The 19,343-nt window shown below is 48.4% G+C and overlaps 1 protein-coding gene across 18 annotated transcripts in view; it reads right to left on the reverse strand.

Annotated features, from left to right (window-relative positions):
• LOC134949554 (uncharacterized) overlaps positions 1 to 19,343 on the reverse strand; it is a 274,657-nt gene that overhangs the window by 38,898 nt on the left and 216,416 nt on the right. For all 18 annotated transcript variants that reach the window (XM_063938199.1, XM_063938210.1, XM_063938206.1 and 15 more), the window contains 3 exons: positions 19,047 to 19,118; positions 17,803 to 17,895; positions 4,007 to 4,078 (listed from right to left, as the gene is read on the reverse strand). In XM_063938199.1, the coding sequence (XP_063794269.1) occupies positions 4,007 to 4,078; positions 17,803 to 17,895; positions 19,047 to 19,118 (237 nt within the window). The remainder of the gene's footprint in view (positions 1 to 4,006; positions 4,079 to 17,802; positions 17,896 to 19,046; positions 19,119 to 19,343) is intronic.

Consider the following 19,343-nt stretch of genomic DNA (forward strand, 5'->3'; position numbering starts at 1 on the left):
GAGGCGCTGACGAGAGTCCAAACGGTAGTGCCTGAAACTGGTAATGGTTTTGCCGTATCGCAAAACGCAAGAACCTCTGATGAGGTGGCCAAATCGGAATGTGTAAGTACGCTTTCTTGAGATCCAGCGCAATTATGAATTCCTGTGGCTCTAAACCTGCAATTACTGACTGCAGGGATTCCATCTTGAATCTGTAGTAAGTGACGTACTGATTGAGCCCCTTTAAGTTCAATATCGACCTGACCGAGCCATCCGGCTTTGGTACTACAAACAGACTGGAATAATAACCCTGACCTTGTTGATGTACAGGGACCGGAATCAAAACGGCTGAATCCAGCAGAGACTGAATGGCAATTTGCATAACCACCCTCTTGTCGTCCGACACAGGCAGTCCTGTTTTGAAAAACCGCAGTGGCGGGAAACAGTCGAACTCTATCTTGTAACCTTTTAACACTAAATTGCGGATCCACCCATCTGTGGATGTCTGGAACCACGCCAAATGGAACGTCTGAAGGTGTGCCCCCACAACTGGAGATTCGAGATGGGCTGGGAGACCGTCATGCCACTGGCTTGTCGGTGACCTTAGCGTCCTGACGACTGGTGGTGGTTTGTTGAAAACCACATCCTCGACCTTGTCTACCAGGCGTGGCTGTTCCTCTATCACGGCCTCGAAAGGGCTGAGGTCTAAAGGATTTGAACGCTGGCCCAGAGTATTTCCGTCTAGGAACTATTGGAGGCAATGGTAGGAAAACAGACTACCCTCCCGTGGCCTCAGAAATCCATTTGTCCAATTCAGGACCAAACAACTTCTTGCCACCGTAAGGTAACGCCTCTATACCTCTCTTAACCTCTGCCTCCGCTTGCCAAGAGCGCAGCCAGAGTGCTCGTCGTGCCGTAACTAGCGACGATGGAAGGCGAGAAGTGAGCTGACAGACGTCAGTAGAAGCTGTACATAGATACTCAGCAGCTTCACAGATTTGATCAGCGAGAAGTATAAGGTGATCGTCATGTAGGCCAGACTTGAGTTCTGTTATCCATACAATTAGCTCCTTAGTTACCCTAATGCCAACCAACCCAGGTCTAAGCAACACTCCTGCTGCTATAAACATAGACTTTAGCATAGCTTCTATTTTCCGGTCTGAAGGGTCTTTAAGCGTAGAAGCAGTTGGTACTGGTATGGTTAATTTTTTTGTAAGTTTTGACACAGGCGAATCCACCATTGGCGGATTCTCCCATGTAGATGTCCCAGACTCTGGAAACAGGTAACTTGACTTAAATCGGCGAGGTATAGAAAACTGTTTACTGGATTCTTCCGTGTTTCTTCTAACATCTTATTAAGAGATTCCGAAACAGGAAAACACATTGGAGATCTGTGTCATTTAGTAAAGACCACCTCATCATTTGTGAGAGGCTCCTCAGTCTCTGTAAACTTGAGAGACTGACGCACCGCCCTGATGAGATTATCAATGCCTGGCCTGTCAAACTCTTCACTATCTGACTGCTGGTCTAATCCGCCCTCCTCACCCTCATCTTGCGCAGTGAGGTCTGGCATAGAATCGTCAGAATGCAAAATAGCAGAAACAGGTAAATCATAAGACAAATGAAATTTATCCCTTCTACCCAAAGTGGACTTGGACCTTTGGAAAGGCTGAGACCCCTGCGGTAGTTCTGGCGGTATCACACGAGACTCAGATCTTGCCGCTTCCCGCTCGTGTCGAGCGGCGGCCAATTCTGAGTGCAACCCAGCCAATACATCTGCTAGTATTGCCCATTGAGGGTCCGGGGATGTAACCGGATTCGAAACCGGAGCGGAAATTGTATTTGAAGCAGAATTTACAAAACATACTGTACATGTGGTAGATCCATCCGGCAACACACTGTTACAGACATTGCAGTGAAACTGCTTTTTTGCTTTTGCTGGTGCCTTACTCATTATGCAGACAGACAATACAATATACAAAGACAGACAACTTGCACGACTCAGTAAATTGTTACTAAGGTGTGTCTATATATCTATGGCCGAAGTGCAGTGCACGTGGCCAGTACTATATGAAACCTGATCCAAAATTCCCACTAACACCCCTGCGCCATCTGGTGGAGTAGTGTTGTAGGACAGGATCTTCCAAAACTGAAAAAGAAACAGGATTGAACAGGAAGCATGGTTAAAATGGCCCCCATGCCATGCTTTCACTTATAATCACAGTTCAGGTTATAACACACGTCTAAAGTCTATAACCTGTAACTAACATCGTTAAAAATCAACCCTGTTAATATAGGCTTAACAGCCTATGTAATTAAACCACCACCCAGCAGCCTTGCCTTTCTATGGCAATACATACACCTCTCCCCCCCTTTGCAGCCGCGCTGCTGTGAGGAGACTCCCCCCCCCCCCTCCCCCCTGTGCTCCGTGTACCGTGCAGTGAACCAGAGATCTGGTGCAGGGAGGCGGGGAGCGCGTGTATAGCGACGGGACGCGGCAGTGTTTCTTCCAGCGGGGAGCGGGTGCCGGATGTGCGGCCGGCGCTGTGAGCAGCGTGTGGGCTTTGAGCGGCTCTGAAGGCGGCAGTTAGCAGGGAGCACTGGCGCGCACATAAGTAATGTTCCCCACACAGCGGGGCGGCAGCGTGAGCTGACCGCCCCGTCCCCCAGCATACCTGAACTCCTGTGGTGAGGGCTATGACGGGGCTTCTTCTGTAAGCTCCGTCCAGCCTTTCCTGCATGATGATCTGCTTTTGGCTTTTAGTGAGGACCGACACGCCAGTAGCTGCTTGTAGCAGCTTCTACTATCCCGGACCCACGCTTTTTGGTAAGCTGGGAAGGGATGTGTAAAAAAAAATATAGAAAAAATAAAATAAAAAATAAAATTAAGTATATGTGCTGCAGAGCGAGCACCCGTGCTTGTCACTGCTGTGAGCACAGAAAAAACACTGAGGTATTCTGGGAGTATGGAGGGGAGGAGAGTTACTAAATTTAAATATTCAGTGCCTTGTCCTGCTAAAGCCGTCCATATCCCAAGAGTACTCCAGTGACCCCTAGTGGATGAAAAAGAAATACAATACCTGACGTGGAAGACAGTCATGTTACTGGCCTTGGCTTAGGCCAGGCGTGTGTCGGAATTGGGGCCCTTGTTCTGCAAGAGCCCTTACTTGGTGTTTCAAGAGGATAGGGCGGAGCTCAGAACTCGCCCACAGTTCTTATCGAGGGTGGTATCGGCTTTTAATGTAAATCAACCAATCGTAGTTCCTGCCTTAACTGAGATTATTCAGGCCCACTCCACAAGGTCGCTGGGTTCTTCCTGGGCGGCTGACCGGGGTGTCTCGGCCTTACAGTTGTGCTGGGCAGCTACTTGGTCTGGTGTGAATACCTTTGTTAAGTTCTACAGGTTTGACACTTTGGCCAAGGATGACCTTCAGTTTGGTCAGGCAGTTTTGCAGGGGTCTTAGCACTCTCCCACCCATTCCTGGAGCTTTGGGACGTCCCCATGGTAATCTGCTGTTCCCCAGAATCCACTAGGACGTAAGAGAAAATAGGAATTTAATATCTACCGGTAATTCCTTTTCTCGTAGTCCGTAGTGGATACTAGGCGCCCGCCTCAGTGCTTCGTTTCTGCATGCCTGGTTGTAAGTGTTATTGGATGGGTTTGCTGTTGCTTCCCTGTTCCATGTTTGGTTAGCGTTGCTATCCTTCTATTGTTAGCATTGCTTTCCTCTGTTCTGGTTAGCTCTGCTACCTTATTGTTTGTGTGTTGGTTCGTTACCTCACCGCTTTATGTGTTACAGTATATCCTTCTCTCAAAGTATGTCCGTCTCCTCGGGCACAGTTTCCTACACTGAGTCTGCTAGGAGGGGTATAGAGGGTAGAAGCCAGCACACACTTAGTTTCTTAAAGTGCCAGGCTCCAGTGGATCCGATCTATACCACCATGGTAATCTACTGTTCCCCAGTATCCTCTACGGACTACGAGAAAAGGAATTACCGGTAGGTATTAAATTCCTATTTTTACACACCTGGCATTGGTTCCCTCGTGGGCGCATTTTCTTGTTGAATCCTCGGAGAAACATCGGGAACTATGTACACATCTGTGTAAACAAGAACAGACAGTACATATCTCATTATAAAATGTGCACTAATATAGTAGTGAATTCCATAGCCAATGCACTCAAAGATAGCTGTCATTTATTAATTTTGTTTTATTTTTATATATGTGGTTTTGTACAAGAACTATTACCATTTTCACCTAAGCGAAATCCATTAAAGTGCATCCTACATGCGGCGGAGGGAACAGTAATTTCTAATCTATAAAAATGCCTCCACAAACTATGTCCTAGGTTTGCAGGTATATAATAAAATAAAAAAGATGGCGTGGACCGTGCAAAGGTTCTTGATCCAAAATTTTTATACATATTAACATAGGGTGAATAATGTCCTTTGCGACAGAGATCTATATACTAAACTTTGGATAAAATCATACAAAACATCTCGACTTGATTAGAGGTGAATGTTTACTAACATCACTTAATCCCACATATTCTTTAATGTGATTGGCAGCTCAATCTTACAATACGTTGGTTAGTAGTTGCGCTATGACGTTAGAGCAGGAGATGATCCTTCATGACAGGCACAACTGTTAACTCACAATGGGATAGATGTCTTAAGCCTGGAGACAGCATAAGGAAGTGATAAACCAGTGATAAGTGCAAGGTGATAAACGCACCAGCCAATCAGCTTCTAAAGCAGGCCTGGCCAACCTGTGGCTCTCCAGATGTTGTGAAACTACACATCCCAGCATGCCCTGCCACAGTTTTAGCATTCCCTAATAGCAAAACTGTGGAAAGGCATGATGGGACTTGTAGTTTTACAACAGCTGGAGAGCCACAGGTTGGCCAGGCCTGTTCTAAAGGCTCAAACACACTTGCCGATAAAATGAGCAACGTCACTGATTTTCCCCCTCCCTGAGCGACGTCGCTCCTTTTATCGGCAAGTGTGTATACCGCCAGCGACGACCGATGCGCGGCCCTGCGGGTCGGCAACGATCGTCGCTGTCGGCAGTGCATGCATGCTCTATCTGGACTGTCGTCCAGGAGCTGCATGCATGGCTGGCGGAGGCGTGACGTCACTGAGCGATATGAGCGGTCATATCGCTCAGTGTGTACAGTCGGCCGCCGACCGGCTGGCCCGGGAGGGGAAGTACTAGATGACGTACTAGATACTTTTATAGTATGCAAATTATAAATGTTACGTCAATGCTGCTTGGTTGCCATGGGCAACTTCTCCACTGCCTATCGAGAAAGTCACAGGAAGTGACGAAACGCGTCTAGGACTCCCTGCATTAGCTGGAGAATCGGATACTACAGTAATGACCGCTATTCTACATCTTATACCGGTCACGGCTTCCGCACCTGGTCCTCGCAAGTCAGAACCATCATTCGCTCCCTGTGTAGCCGCCAATTGGCCAGAGCCAGCTGCTGCGCTCATACACGGCTGCCGCCAACTACAGGTACATCTCCAGAGGATGCTCGGGAATCACTTTCTCCTCACACCTATCAAAGGGTCCCGGACAGCAGGGATAGAGTGAGTAGCGGCTCCCAGCAGCAACCATTTTATCAAGTGCGCTTGTCCGTGTTAAAGATCATTCAGTGAACTTGTACAATAAAGTCTACTTCTGATATTTATTCCCCATATCTACAGCGGATTTATGGATTCTAGCGGTTAATCAACTCCGCAACAAAATAGTTCAATATCCACTGGTCTCCAGCTACTTTTTCTGGACTGCAATTCATATGAGATAAAAGTTACATATATCTACTGAGTTGCAAATTTATCTAGCAGATCCAGCCATTATTGCTACTTTTAATAGATACTTGTATCTATTATTGATTTTTATTCATACTGCAGAAGTGAGCAATTTTACTGTTTAACATGTGTAAAATAAATATGATTTAATTTGAACCACCGGCAACTTATAATATTATTATTATTGTTTATTAGTTATTATTGACTCTCTAGCGCGGCCCCTTTTTGCTCTATAGATTTCCCTATCAACCGAGACCTGTACAGATAAGTCTCTGGGGTTTGTCGCAACTGAGTCAATATTATTATTATTTGTATATATTATCCACTCTTGCCAATAGGTATTTGTATTGTGTAGCAACTTCTCCACTGGCTCACTTCTCCACTTTTATCACTGCTTAGTACTTCTCCCCCTAAATTCTTAGAGGCCTGTAGGGGTCAAAGGAACAGAAATGCCAGTCACCAGCAATGACAAAGGGCTGTTCCAACAAGCTTGATGCCACTGGAGGACACTGCAGCCAGCGTTCTTAGCCACAATTAGTTAAACAGATACTTACACACGACTCCACAGATAATTTATATATAATGTAACATATGTAAAAGGTACGGGATCGTCTACAGAATTATTTGTGAATAATAAGAATTTACTCACCGGTAATTCTATTTCTCGTAGTCCGTAGTGGATGCTGGGGACTCCGTAAGGACCATGGGGAATAGACGGGCTCCGCAGGAGACTGGGCACTCTAAGAAAGATTTAGGACTACCTGGTGTGCACTGGCTCCTCCCCCTATGACCCTCCTCCAAGCCTCAGTTAGGACACTGTGCCCGGAAGAGCTGACACAATAAGGAAGGATTTTGAATCCCGGGTAAGACTCATACCAGCCACACCAATCACACTATACAACTCGTGATAGGAACCCCGGTTAACAGTATGATAACAATGGAGCCTCTGAATAGATGGCTCGCAATAACAACCCGATTTGTGTAACAATAACTATTTACAAGTATTGCAGATAATCCGCACTTTTACAGATTTAGGCTGCGGCAGTCCCACTGCAGAATGCGCCAGCTGAATAGTGCTACAAATCCAGCACGCAATAGTCTGCTTAGAAGCAGGTGCACCCAGCTTGTTGGGTGCATATAGAATAAACAGCGAGTCAATTTTCCTGACTCCAGCCGTCCTGGAAACATAAATTTTCAGGGCCCTGACTACGTCCAGAAACTTGGAATCCTCCAATTCCCTAGTAGCCGCAGGCACCACAATAGGTTGGTTCAAGTGAAAAGCTGATACCACCTTCGGGAGAAACTGAGGACGAGTCCTCAACTCTGCCCTATCCATATGGAAAATCAGATAGGGGCTTTTACAGGACAAAGCCGCCAATTCTGACACACGTCTGGCCGAAGCCAGAGCCAACAACATAACCACTTTCCACGTGAGATATTTTAAATCCACAGTCTTAAGTGGCTCAAACCAATGTGATTTTAGAAACTCCAAGACCACATTGAGATCCCAAGGTGCCACTGGGGGCACAAAAGGAGGCTGAATATGCAGAACTCCTTTGACAAAAGTCTGAACTTCAGGCAGTGAAGCCAGTTCTTTCTGGAAGAAAATCGACAGGGCCGAGATCTGGACTTTAATGGACCCCAATTTGAGGCCCAAAGTCACACCTGGTTGCAGGAAATGTAGGAATCCACCCAGTTGAAATTCCTCCGTTGGGGCCTTCTTGGCCTCACACCAAGCAACATATTTCCGCCAAATGCGGTGATAATGTCTTGCGGTGACATCCTTCCTGGCTTTGATCAGGGTAGGGATGACTTCCTCCGGAATGCCTTTTTCCTTTAGGATCCGGCGTTCAACCGCCATGCCGTCAAACGCAGCCGCGGTAAGTCTTGGGACAGACAGGGTCCCTGCTGCAGCAGGTCTTGTCTGAGCGGCAGAGGCCAAGGGTCCTCTGCAAGCATCTCTTGAAGTTCCGGGTACCAAGCTCTTCTTGGCCAATCCGGAGCCACGAGAATAGTTCTCACTCCTCGCCTTCTTATTATTCTCAGTACCTTGGGTATGAGAGGCAGAGGAGGAAACACATAAACCGACTGGTACACCCACGGTGTCACTAGAGCGTCCACAGCGATCGCCTGAGGGTCCCTTGACCTGGCGCAATACCTTTTTAGCTTTTTGTTGAGGCGGGACGCCATCATGTCCACCTGTGGTTTTCCCAACGGTTGACTAGCATTCGGAAAACTTCTGGATGAAGTCCCCATTCTTCCGGGTGGAGGTCGTGCCTGCTGAGGAAGTCTGCTTCCCAGTTGTCCACTCCCGGAATGAATACTGCTGTCAGTGCTAACACATGATTCTCTGCCCATCGGAGAATCCTTGTGGCTTCTGCCATTGCCCTCCTGCTTCTTGTGCCGCCCTGTCTGTTTACATGGGCGACTGCCGTGATGTTGTCTGACTGGATCAGCACCGGCCGGTTTTGAAGCAGGGGTCTTGCTTGACTTAGGGCATTGTAAATGGCCCTTAGCTCCAGAATATTTATGTGAAGCGAAATCTCCTGATTTGACCACAGTCCTTGGAAATTTCTTCCCTGTGTGACTGCCCCCCAGCCCCGAAGGCTGGCATCCGTGGTCACCAGGACCCAGTCCTGTATTCCGAATCTGCGGCCCTCTAGTAGATGAGCCCTTTGCAGCCACCACAGCAGCGTCACCCTGGTTCTTGCCGACAGGGTTATCCGCTGTTGCATCTGGAGATGGGACCCGGACCATTTGTCCAACAGGTCCCACTGGAAAGTCCTTGCGTGGAACCTTCCGAATGGAATTGCCTCGTACGAAGCTACCATTTTTCCCAGGACTCGTGTGCATTGATGTACCGACACCTGTCCCGGTTTTAGGATGTCTCTGACTAGAGATGACAACTCCTCGGCTTTTTCCACTGGAAGAAACACTCTTTTCTGGTCTGTGTCCAGAATCATTCCCAGGAACAGAAGACGTGTCGTCGGGACCAGCTGTGACTTTGGAATATTGAGAATCCAGCCGTGCTGTTGTAGCACTTCCCGAGAAAGTGCTACCCCCACTACCAACTGTTCCTTGGACCTCGCCTTTATCAGGAGATCGTCCAAGTACGGGATAATTGAAACTCCTTTCTTGCGAAGGAGTATCATCATTTCGGCCATTACCTTGGTAAAGACCCTCGGTGCCGTGGACAACCCAAATGGCAGCGTCTGGAACTGATAGTGACAGTCCTGTACCACAAATCTGAGGTACTCCTGGTGAGGAGGGTAAATAGGGACATGTAGGTACGCATCCTTGATGTCCAGGGAGACCATGTAATCCCCCTCGTCCAGGCTCGCAATAACCGCCCTGAGCGATTCCATCTTGAACTTGAACCTTTTGATATAAGTGTTCAAGGATTTTAAATTTAAGATGGGTCTCACCGAACTGTCCGGTTTCGGTACCACAAACATTGTGGAATAGTAACCCTTTCCTTGCTGAAGGAGGGGTACCTTAACAATCACTTGCTGTGAATACAATTTTTGAATAGCCATCAACACTGCCTCCCTGGCAGAGGGAGTTGCCGGTAAGGCAGATTTTAGGAAACGGCGCGGGGGGAGACGTCTCGAATTCCAGCCTGTACCCCTGAAGTACTACCTGAAGGACCCAGGGATCCACCTGTGAGAGAGCCCACTGTGCGCTAAATTTTCTGAGACGGGTCCCCACCGTACCCGGGTCCGCCTGAGCAGCCCCAGCGTCATGCTGTGGACTTACCAGATGCAGGGGAGGACTTCTGCTCTTGGGAACTAGCTGTGTGTTGCAGCTTTTTTCCTCTACCTTTGCCTCTCGGCAGAAAGGATGAGCCTCTAGCCCTCTTGCTCTTCTGGGGCCGAAAGGACTGTATCTGATAATACGGTGCTTTCTTTTGCTGTGGGGCAGCCTGTGGCAAAAAGGTCGATTTCCCAGCAGTAGCTGTGGACACGAGGTCCGAAAGACCATCCCCAAACAGTTCCACCCCCTTATAGGGCAAAACCTCCATGTGTCGCTTAGAGTCGGCATCGCCAGACCATTGCCGAGTCCATAACCCCCTTCTGGCGGCAATGGACATAGCGCTTATTCTTGATGCCAGCCGGCAAATATCCCTCTGTGCATCACGCATGTATAAGACTGCATCTTTTATATGCTCAATCGTCAGCAAAATATTGTCCCTATCCATGGTATCAATATTATCCGACAGGGAATCTGACCACGCAGCAGCAGCACTGCACATCCAAGCTGATGCAATCGCTGGTCGCAATATAATGCCCGTGTGTGTGTAAATAGCTTTTAGGGTAGCTTCCTGCTTTCTATCAGCAGGTTCCTTCAGGGTGGCCGTATCCGGAGACGGTAGTGCCACCTTCTTTGATAAGCGTGTCAGCGCCTTATCTACCCTAGGGGGTGTTTCCCAACGTGACCTATCCTCTAGCGGGAAAGGGTACGCTGCCAATAACCGTTTTGAAATTATCAATTTCTTATCGGGGGAAGTCCACGCTTCCTCACACACCTCATTTAATTCTTCAGATGCAGGAAAAACTACAGGTAGTTTTTTTTCACCAAACATAATACCCTTTTTTGTGGTACCTGGGGTATTATCAGAAATGTGTAAAACATTTTTCATTGCCTCAATTATGTAACGGGTGGACCTATTGGAGGGTACACTAGTCTCATCATCGTCGACACTGGAGTCGGTATCCGTGTCGACGTCTGTCACCTGAGGTAGCGGGCGTTTTAAAGCCTCTGATGACATTTGAGACGCTGGAACAGGCACAAGCTGTGTAGCCGGCTGTCCTATGTCGTCAAACCTTTTGTGTAAGGAGTTGACACTTTCACGCAATTCCTTCCATAAGTCCAACCACACAGGTGTCGACCCCGCAGGGGGTGACATCACATTCACAGGCATTTGCTCCGCCTCCACATCATTTTCCTCCTCATACATGTCGACACAGCAGTACCGACACCCAGCAGACACACAGGGAATGCTCTTACAGAGGACAGGACCCCACAAAGCCCTTTGGGGAGACAGAGGGAGAGTATGCCAGCACACACCAGAGCGCTATATATCACAGGGATATCACCTATAAAAGCGTGTTTTCCCCTTATAGCTGCAGAAAATAGTTATACTGCACCTAATTTGTGCCCCCCCTCTCTTTTTTACCCTTTTCTGTAGTGCAGGACTGCAGGGGAGAGCCAGGGAGCTTCCTTCCAGCGGAGCTGTGAGGGAAAATGGCGCCAGTGTGCTGAGGGAGATGGCTCCGCCCCTTTTTCGGCGGGCTTTCTCCCGCTATTGTAAAAGTTCTGGCAGGGGTTAATAAGCACCTATATAGCCCCTGGGGCTATATATGGTGCTAGTTTGCCAGCCAAGGTGTTATTATTGCTGCTCAGGGCGCCCCCCCCGGCGCCCTGCACCCATCAGTGACCGCAGTGTGTGGTGTGCATGAGGAGCAATGGCGCACAGCTGCAGTGCTGTGCGCTACCTTGGAGAAGACAGAAGTCTTCAGCCGCCGATTTTCCGGACCACCTTCTTACTTCTGGCTCTGTAAGGGGGACGGCGGCGCGGCTCCGGGAACGGACGACGAGGTCGGGTCCTGTGTTCGATCCCTCTGGAGCTAATGGTGTCCAGTAGCCTAAGAAGCCCAAGCTACCACCACTTAGGTAGGTTCGCTTCTTCTCCCCTTAGTCCCTCGATGCAGTGAGCCTGCTGCCAGCAGGTCTCACTGAAAATAAAAAACCTAACAAACACTTTCTTCCTAGGAGCTCAGGAGAGCCCCTAGTGTGCATCCAGCTCGGCCGGGCACAGAAATCTAACTGAGGCTTGGAGGAGGGTCATAGGGGGAGGAGCCAGTGCACACCAGGTAGTCCTAAATCTTTCTTAGAGTGCCCAGTCTCCTGCGGAGCCCGTCTGTTCCCCATGGTCCTTACGGAGTCCCCAGCATCCACTAGGACGTCAGAGAAATTATAAGTAAACGTTTTATATAAGGCAACTTATTGCTGGGGTATAACAGTCCGGAGGTTGAGGGTGGATTAGATGTGTACAAGGGTGAGACATTGAGGGAGTTTTGTGGATGGTGTGGAGATAAGCATAGGCGGCAGGAATAATAAGATTTTACTTACCGATAAATCTATTTCTCGGAGTCCGTAGTGGATGCTGGGGTTCCTGAAAGGACCATGGGGAATAGCGGCTCCGCAGGAGACAGGGCACAAAAAGTAAAGCTTTTCCGATCAGGTGGTGTGCACTGGCTCCTCCCCCTATGACCCTCCTCCAGACTCCAGTTAGGTACTGTGCCCGGACGAGCGTACACAATAAGGGAGGATTTTGAATCCCGGGTAAGACTCATACCAGCCACACCAATCACACCGTACAACTTGTGATCCAAACCCAGTTAACAGTATGATAACAGCGGAGCCTCTGAAAGATGGCTTCCTTCAACAATAACCCGAATTAGTTAACAATAACTATGTACAATTTATGCAGATAATCCGCACTTGGGATGGGCGCCCAGCATCCACTACGGACTCCGAGAAATAGATTTATCGGTAAGTAAAATCTTATTTTCTCTATCGTCCTAGTGGATGCTGGGGTTCCTGAAAGGACCATGGGGATTATACCAAAGCTCCCAAACGGGCGGGAGAGTGCGGATGACTCTGCAGCACCGAATGAGAGAACTCCAGGTCCTCCTTAGCCAGAGTATCAAATTTGTAAAATTTTACAAACGTGTTCTCCCCTGACCACGTAGCTGCTCGGCAAAGTTGTAATGCCGAGACCCCTCGGGCAGCCGCCCAAGATGAGCCCACCTTCCTTGTGGAGTGGGCCTTTACAGATTTAGGCTGTGGCAGGCCTGCCACAGAATGTGCAAGTTGGATTGTGCTACAGATCCAACGAGCAATCGTCTGCTTAGACGCAGGAGCACCCATCTTGTTGGGTGCATACAATATAAACAACGAGTCAGATTTTCTGACTCCAGCTGTCCTTGCAATATATATTTTTAATGCTCTGACAACGTCCAGTAACTTGGAGTCCTCCAAGTCACTTGTAGCCGCAGGCACTACAATAGGCTGGTTCAGATGAAATGCTGACACCACCTTAGGGAGAAAATGCGGACGAGTCCGCAGTTCTGCCCTGTCCGAATGGAAAATCAGATATGGGCTTTTGTAAGATAAAGCTGCCAATTCTGACACTCTCCTGGCAGAAGCCAGGGCTAGAAGCATGGTCACTTTCCATGTGAGATATTTCAAATCCACCTTTTTTAGTGGTTCAAACCAATGAGATTTTAGGAAGTCCAAAACCACATTGAGATCCCACGGTGCCACTGGAGGCACCACAGGAGGCTGTATATGCAGCACTCCCTTAACAAAGGTCTGGACTTCAGGGACTGAAGCCAATTCTTTTTGAAAGAAAATCGACAGGGCCGAAATTTGAACCTTAATAGATCCCAATTTGAGACCCATTGACAATCCTGATTGCAGGAAATGTAGGAATCGACCCAGTTGAAATTCCTCCGTCGGAGCACTCCGATCTTCGCACCACGCAACATATTTTCGCCAAATTCGGTGATAATGTTGCACGGTTACTTCCTTCCTTGCTTTAATCAAAGTAGGAATGACTTCTTCCGGCATGCCTTTTTCCTTTAGGATCCGGCGTTCAACCGCCATGCCGTCAAACGCAGCCGCGGTAAGTCTTGAAACAGACAGGGACCCTGCTGAAGCAAGTCCCTCCTTAGAGGTAGAGGCCACGGATCTTCCGTGATCATCTCTTGAAGTTCCGGGTACCAAGTCCTCCTTGGCCAATCCGGAACCACTAGTATCGTTCTTACGCCTCTTTGCCGTATAATTCTCAATACTTTTGGTATGAGAGGCAGAGGAGGAAACACATACACCGACTGGTACACCCAAGGCGTTACCAGCGCGTCCACAGCTATTGCCTGCGGATCTCTTGACCTGGCGCAATACCTGTCCAGTTTTTTGTTGAGGCGAGACGCCATCATGTCCACCATTGGTCTTTCCCAACGGGTTACCAGCATGTGGAAGACTTCTGGATGAAGTCCCCACTCTCCCGGGTGAAGATCGTGTCTGCTGAGGAAGTCTGCTTCCCAGTTGTCCACTCCCGGGATGAACACTGCTGACAGTGCTATCACATGATTCTCTGCCCAGCGAAGAATCCTTGCAGCTTCTGCCATTGCACTCCTGCTTCTTGTGCCGCCCTGTCTGTTCACATGGGCGACTGCCGTGATGTTGTCCGACTGGATCAACACCGGTTTTCCCTGAAGCAGAGGTTCTGCCTGGTTTAGAGCATTGTATATTGCTCTTAGTTCCAGAATGTTTATGTGAAGAGACGTTTCCAGGCTCGTCCATACTCCCTGGAAGTTTCTTCCTTGTGTGACTGCTCCCCAGCCTCTCAGGCTGGCGTCCGTGGTCACCAGGATCCAATCCTGTATGCCGAATCTGCGGCCCTCCAATAGATGAGCACTCTGCAACCACCACAGAAGAGACACCCTTGTCCTTGGAGACAGGGTTATCCGTAGGTGCATCTGAAGATGCGACCCTGACCATTTGTCCAACAGATCCCTTTGGAAAATTCTTGCGTGGAATCTGCCGAATGGAATCGCTTCGTAAGAAGCCACCATTTTTCCCAGGACTCTTGTGCATTGATGTACAGACACCTTTCCTGGTTTTAGGAGGTTCCTGACAAGCTCGGATAACTCCTTGGCTTTTTCCTCCGGGAGAAAAACCTTTTTCTGAACCGTGTCCAGAATCATCCCTAGGAACAGCAGACGAGTTGTCGGCATTAACTGGGATTTTGGAATATTCAGAATCCACCCGTGCTGTTTTAGCACTTCTTGAGACAGTGCTAATCCCATCTCTAGCTGTTCTCTGGACCTCGCCCTTATTAGGAGATCGTCCAAGTATGGGATAATTAATACGCCTTTTCTTCGAAGAAGAATCATCATCTCGGCCATTACCTTTGTAAAGATCCGAGGTGCCGTGGACAATCCGAACGGCAGCGTCTGAAACTGATAGTGACAGTTTTGTACAACGAACCTGAGGTACCCCTGGTGTGAGGGGTAAATTGGAACGTGGAGATACGCATCCTTGATGTCCAAGGATACCATAAAGTCCCCCTCTTCCAGGTTCGCTATCACTGCTCTGAGTGACTCCATTTTGAACTTGAACTTCTTTATGTACAGGTTCAAGGACTTCAGATTTAGAATAGGCCTTACCGAGCCATCCGGCTTCGGTACCACAAAAAGAGTGGAATAATACCCCTTCCCTTGTTGCAGAAGAGGTACCTTGACTATCACCTGCTGAGAGTACAGCTTGTGAATGGCTTCCAACACCGTCTCCCTTTCGGAGGGGGACGTTGGTAAAGCAGACTTCAGGAAACGGCGAGGTGGATCTGTCTCTAATTCCAACCTGTAACCCTGAGATATTATCTGCAGGATCCAGGGATCTACTTGCGAGTGAGCCCACTGCGCGCTGTAATTTTTGAGACGACCCCCCACCGTCCCCGAGTCCGCTTGAGAAGCCCCAGCGTCATGCTGAGGCTTTTGTAGAAGCCGGGGAGGGCTTCTGATCCTGGGAAGGAGCTGCGTGTTGCTGTCTCTTCCCTCGACCTTTGCCTCGTGGCAGATATGAATAGCCCTTTGCTCTCTTATTTTTAAAGGAACGAAAGGGCTGCGGTTGAAAAGTCGGTGCCTTTTTCTGTTGGGGAGTGACTTGAGGTAGAAAGGTGGATTTCCCGGCTGTAGCCGTGGCCACCAAATCTGATAGACCGACTCCAAATAACTCCTCCCCCTTATACGGCAAAACTTCCATATGCCGTTTTGAATCCGCATCGCCTGTCCACTGTCGCGTCCATAAAGCTCTTCTGGCCGAAATGGACATAGCACTTACCCGTGATGCCAGTGTGCATATATCCCTCTGTGCATCACGCATATAAAGAAATGCATCCTTTATTTGTTCTAACGACAGTAAAATATTGTCCCTGTCCAGGGTATCAATATTTTCAATCAGGGACTCTGACCAAACTACCCCCGCACTGCCCATCCAGGCAGTTGCTACAGCTGGTCGTAGTATAACACCTGCATGTGTGTATATACTTTTTTGGATATTTTCCATCCTCCTATCTGATGGATCTTTAAGTGCGGCCGTCTCAGGAGAGGGTAACGCCACTTGTTTAGATAAGCGTGTTAGCGCCTTGTCCACCCTAGGAGGTGTTTCCCAGCGCTCCCTAACCTCTGGCGGGAAAGGGTATAATGCCAATAATTTCTTTGAAATTATCAGCTTTTTATCAGGGGCAACCCACGCTTCATTACACACGTCATTTAGTTCTTCTGATTCAGGAAAAACTATAGGTAGTTTTTTCATACCCCACATAATACCCTGTTTAGTGGTACCTGTAGTATCAGCTAAATGTAACGCCTCCTTCATTGCCAAAATCATATAACGTGTGGCCCTACTGGAAAATACGGTTGATTCGTCACCGTCACCACTGGAGTCATCGCCTGTGTCTGGGTCTGTGTCGACCGACTGAGGCAAAGGGCGTTTCACAGCTCCTGACGGTGTTTGAGTCGCCTGGACAGGCACTAATTGATTGTCCGGCCGTCTCATGTCGTCAAACGACTGCTTTAGCGTGTTGACACTATCCCGTAGTTCCATAAATAAAGGCATCCATTCTGGTGTCGACCCCCTAGGAGGTGACATCCCCATATTTGGCAATTGCTCCGCCTCCACACCAATATCGTCCTCATACATGTCGACACACACGTACCGACACACAGCAGACACACAGGGAATGCTCCTAATGAAGACAGGACCCACTAGCCCTTTGGGGAGACAGAGGGAGAGTTTGCCAGCACACACCAAAAGCGCTATATATATATCAGGGATAGCCTTATAATAAGTGCTCCCCTATAGCTGCTTTGTTATATAAAAATATCGCCATAAATTTGCCCCCCCTCTCTGTTTTACCCTGTTTCTGTAGTGCAGTGCAGGGGAGAGACCTGGGAGCCGTCCTGACCAGCGGAGCTGTGAGAGGAAATGGCGCCGTGTGCTGAGGAGATAGGCCCCGCCCCTTTTCCGGCGGGCTCGTCTCCCGCTATTTAGAGAAATCAGGCAGGGGTTAAATATCTCCATATAGCCTCTAGGGCTATATGTGAGGTATTTTTAGCCTTTATAGGTACTCATTTGCCTCCCAGGGCGCCCCCCTCCCAGCGCCCTGCACCCTCAGTGACTGCCGTGTGAAGTGTGCTGAGAGGAAAATGGCGCACAGCTGCAGTGCTGTGCGCTACCTTTAGAAGACTGCAGGAGTCTTCAGCCGCCGATTCTGGACCTCTTCTGCCTTCAGCATCTGCAAGGGGGCCGGCGGCGCGGCTCCGGTGACCATCCAGGCTGTACCTGTGATCGTCCCTCTGGAGCTTCATGTCCAGTAGCCAAGAAGCCAATCCATCCTGCACGCAGGTGAGTTGACTCCTTCTCCCCTCAGTCCCTCGCTGCAGTGATCCTGTTGCCAGCAGGAATCACTGTAAAATAAAAAACCTAGCTAAACTTTCTCTAAGCAGCTCTTTAGGAGAGCCACCTAGATTGCACCCTTCTCGGCCGGGCACAAAAATCTAACTGGAGTCTGGAGGAGGGTCATAGGGGGAGGAGCCAGTGCACACCACCTGATCGGAAAAGCTTTACTTTTTGTGCCCTGTCTCCTGCGGAGCCGCTATTCCCCATGGTCCTTTCAGGAACCCCAGCATCCACTAGGACGATAGAGAAAAAGTAGGAATTACATGTACGTACAAATGAAACTATACACATATATATATATATATATATAAAATCTATCTAACATATATCTAATCTATATATCTCAAATAATTAGCATTAAGCAAAACAACAAACTATATATATATATATATATATATATATGTATATATATATATATTTTTTTTAAGACAATAAAACATACCACATTACTAACACTGGTAAGAAATGAATGGCAGCCTACCTTCCGCAGGTGCGCCAGTGTTACCCCGCGCCATCACGTGCTGGAAGCTGGGCAGCGCATTCTTGTGGTTTCTGTACTGTGCCCATCTGTCACCTGGGAAACAGGAAGTAACCAGGACATATAAGACACATTCGCACCCCTGAGAAGTGTCAGCTCTGTACACCGCTGCTCACAGTACACGTTACACTGAACCCCTAACAACTTCTGTGCTACAGGACAGTTTTATCACTGTTCCCTGCAGAACCCTTACATCTTGTCGCACGTGTTGCGGCTCAGGCATCGCAACACAGATACTTAAGACTGGGGCCGTACAGGCCATAACAAGACCTGGAAATACCGGAGTGGTAGTGTATGGCAGGGGTAGAGTCCTTTGTGTCTGCATTGTTCAGTCAGAGTGCACATGGCCGCCTGGTTTTCTACAGGTCATATACTAGCACCCCTTGCAGAATGAGCCCAGACACCAAACATTTCCATATGGGTTAAAGAATGGGTATAATTCTTCATCTGAGAATTAGGACTCAGCGCTGGTAAAGGCCTTATGCTAAACAGGAAATGTAACGGTCATGTGACAGCGCAACGCTCTGTGTTTAGAAAACAAGAAAGAATATGTAGAGTTACACTGTGAGATGCTACGAGGTACAAATGACCGGCCTGTGCCATTAGCAGCAGTCAGTGGTTGGTAAACCTCCCGTGCAGGTTATTTCTGTATACTTCTGATTAGGGTAGCCAATCCTGGGTATCGGAAATTAAAAAATGGTCAATTCCGAGACTGGCTTTCTTACTGTGTGTCCGCCCGCCCCGCCTCTCCCCACCCACCCCGCAGACATAAATCAATTTACCAAACTGTAGGGGCGGGTCCATGTGAAAACTTCATGTGAGCGCTGTGTTGCCTGCAGGAGGCGGCGGCAGGTGACGGCCGCCGTATCATCAGTCTCAGCGGCGGCGGGTGACGGACTGGTGACTGCGCAGCGTGACCTCAAAGTCCGCATGAGAAGGAGGGAGCCGAGCAGCATTCAAAGGTCACGCTGCGGCTGCGTAGAGGGAACAGGGACGCTCAACACTGCCCGGCATTAAAGGGCCGCCTGATCCCTCAATCCTGGGATTGAATCCCGGCCTATATCCCGGGATCCCGCCGATCCTGATTCTGGGATTGGCCACCCTACTTCTGATCTATGAGCAAACACCACTATAGATTTGGTCACTGACACAACATCTGTATACAGTATTTCTTTATTGATACACACCTGGTATTGGTTCCCTCATGGGCTCATTTTCTTGTTTAATCCTTGGAGTAGCATCAGGAACTATGTATACAGCTGTGTACATAAGAACAGAATGTACATATCATTATAAGATGTACACTAATATAGTACCTTATACATTCACAGCTAGCTTTTACTTATTTTTTTAAATGTGTGGTTTTGTACAAAAACTTCACATTTTCATCCAGGCTAAATCCATTAAAGTGCTTTCAGGTGCCTACATTGTGGCGGATGGACAATAATCGCCAGATCTATGAAGACACATTTGTGTACATATTT

Source organism: Pseudophryne corroboree, chromosome 8 (assembly GCF_028390025.1).
Source record: "Pseudophryne corroboree isolate aPseCor3 chromosome 8, aPseCor3.hap2, whole genome shotgun sequence".
Lineage (NCBI taxonomy): Eukaryota > Metazoa > Chordata > Amphibia > Anura > Myobatrachidae > Pseudophryne > Pseudophryne corroboree.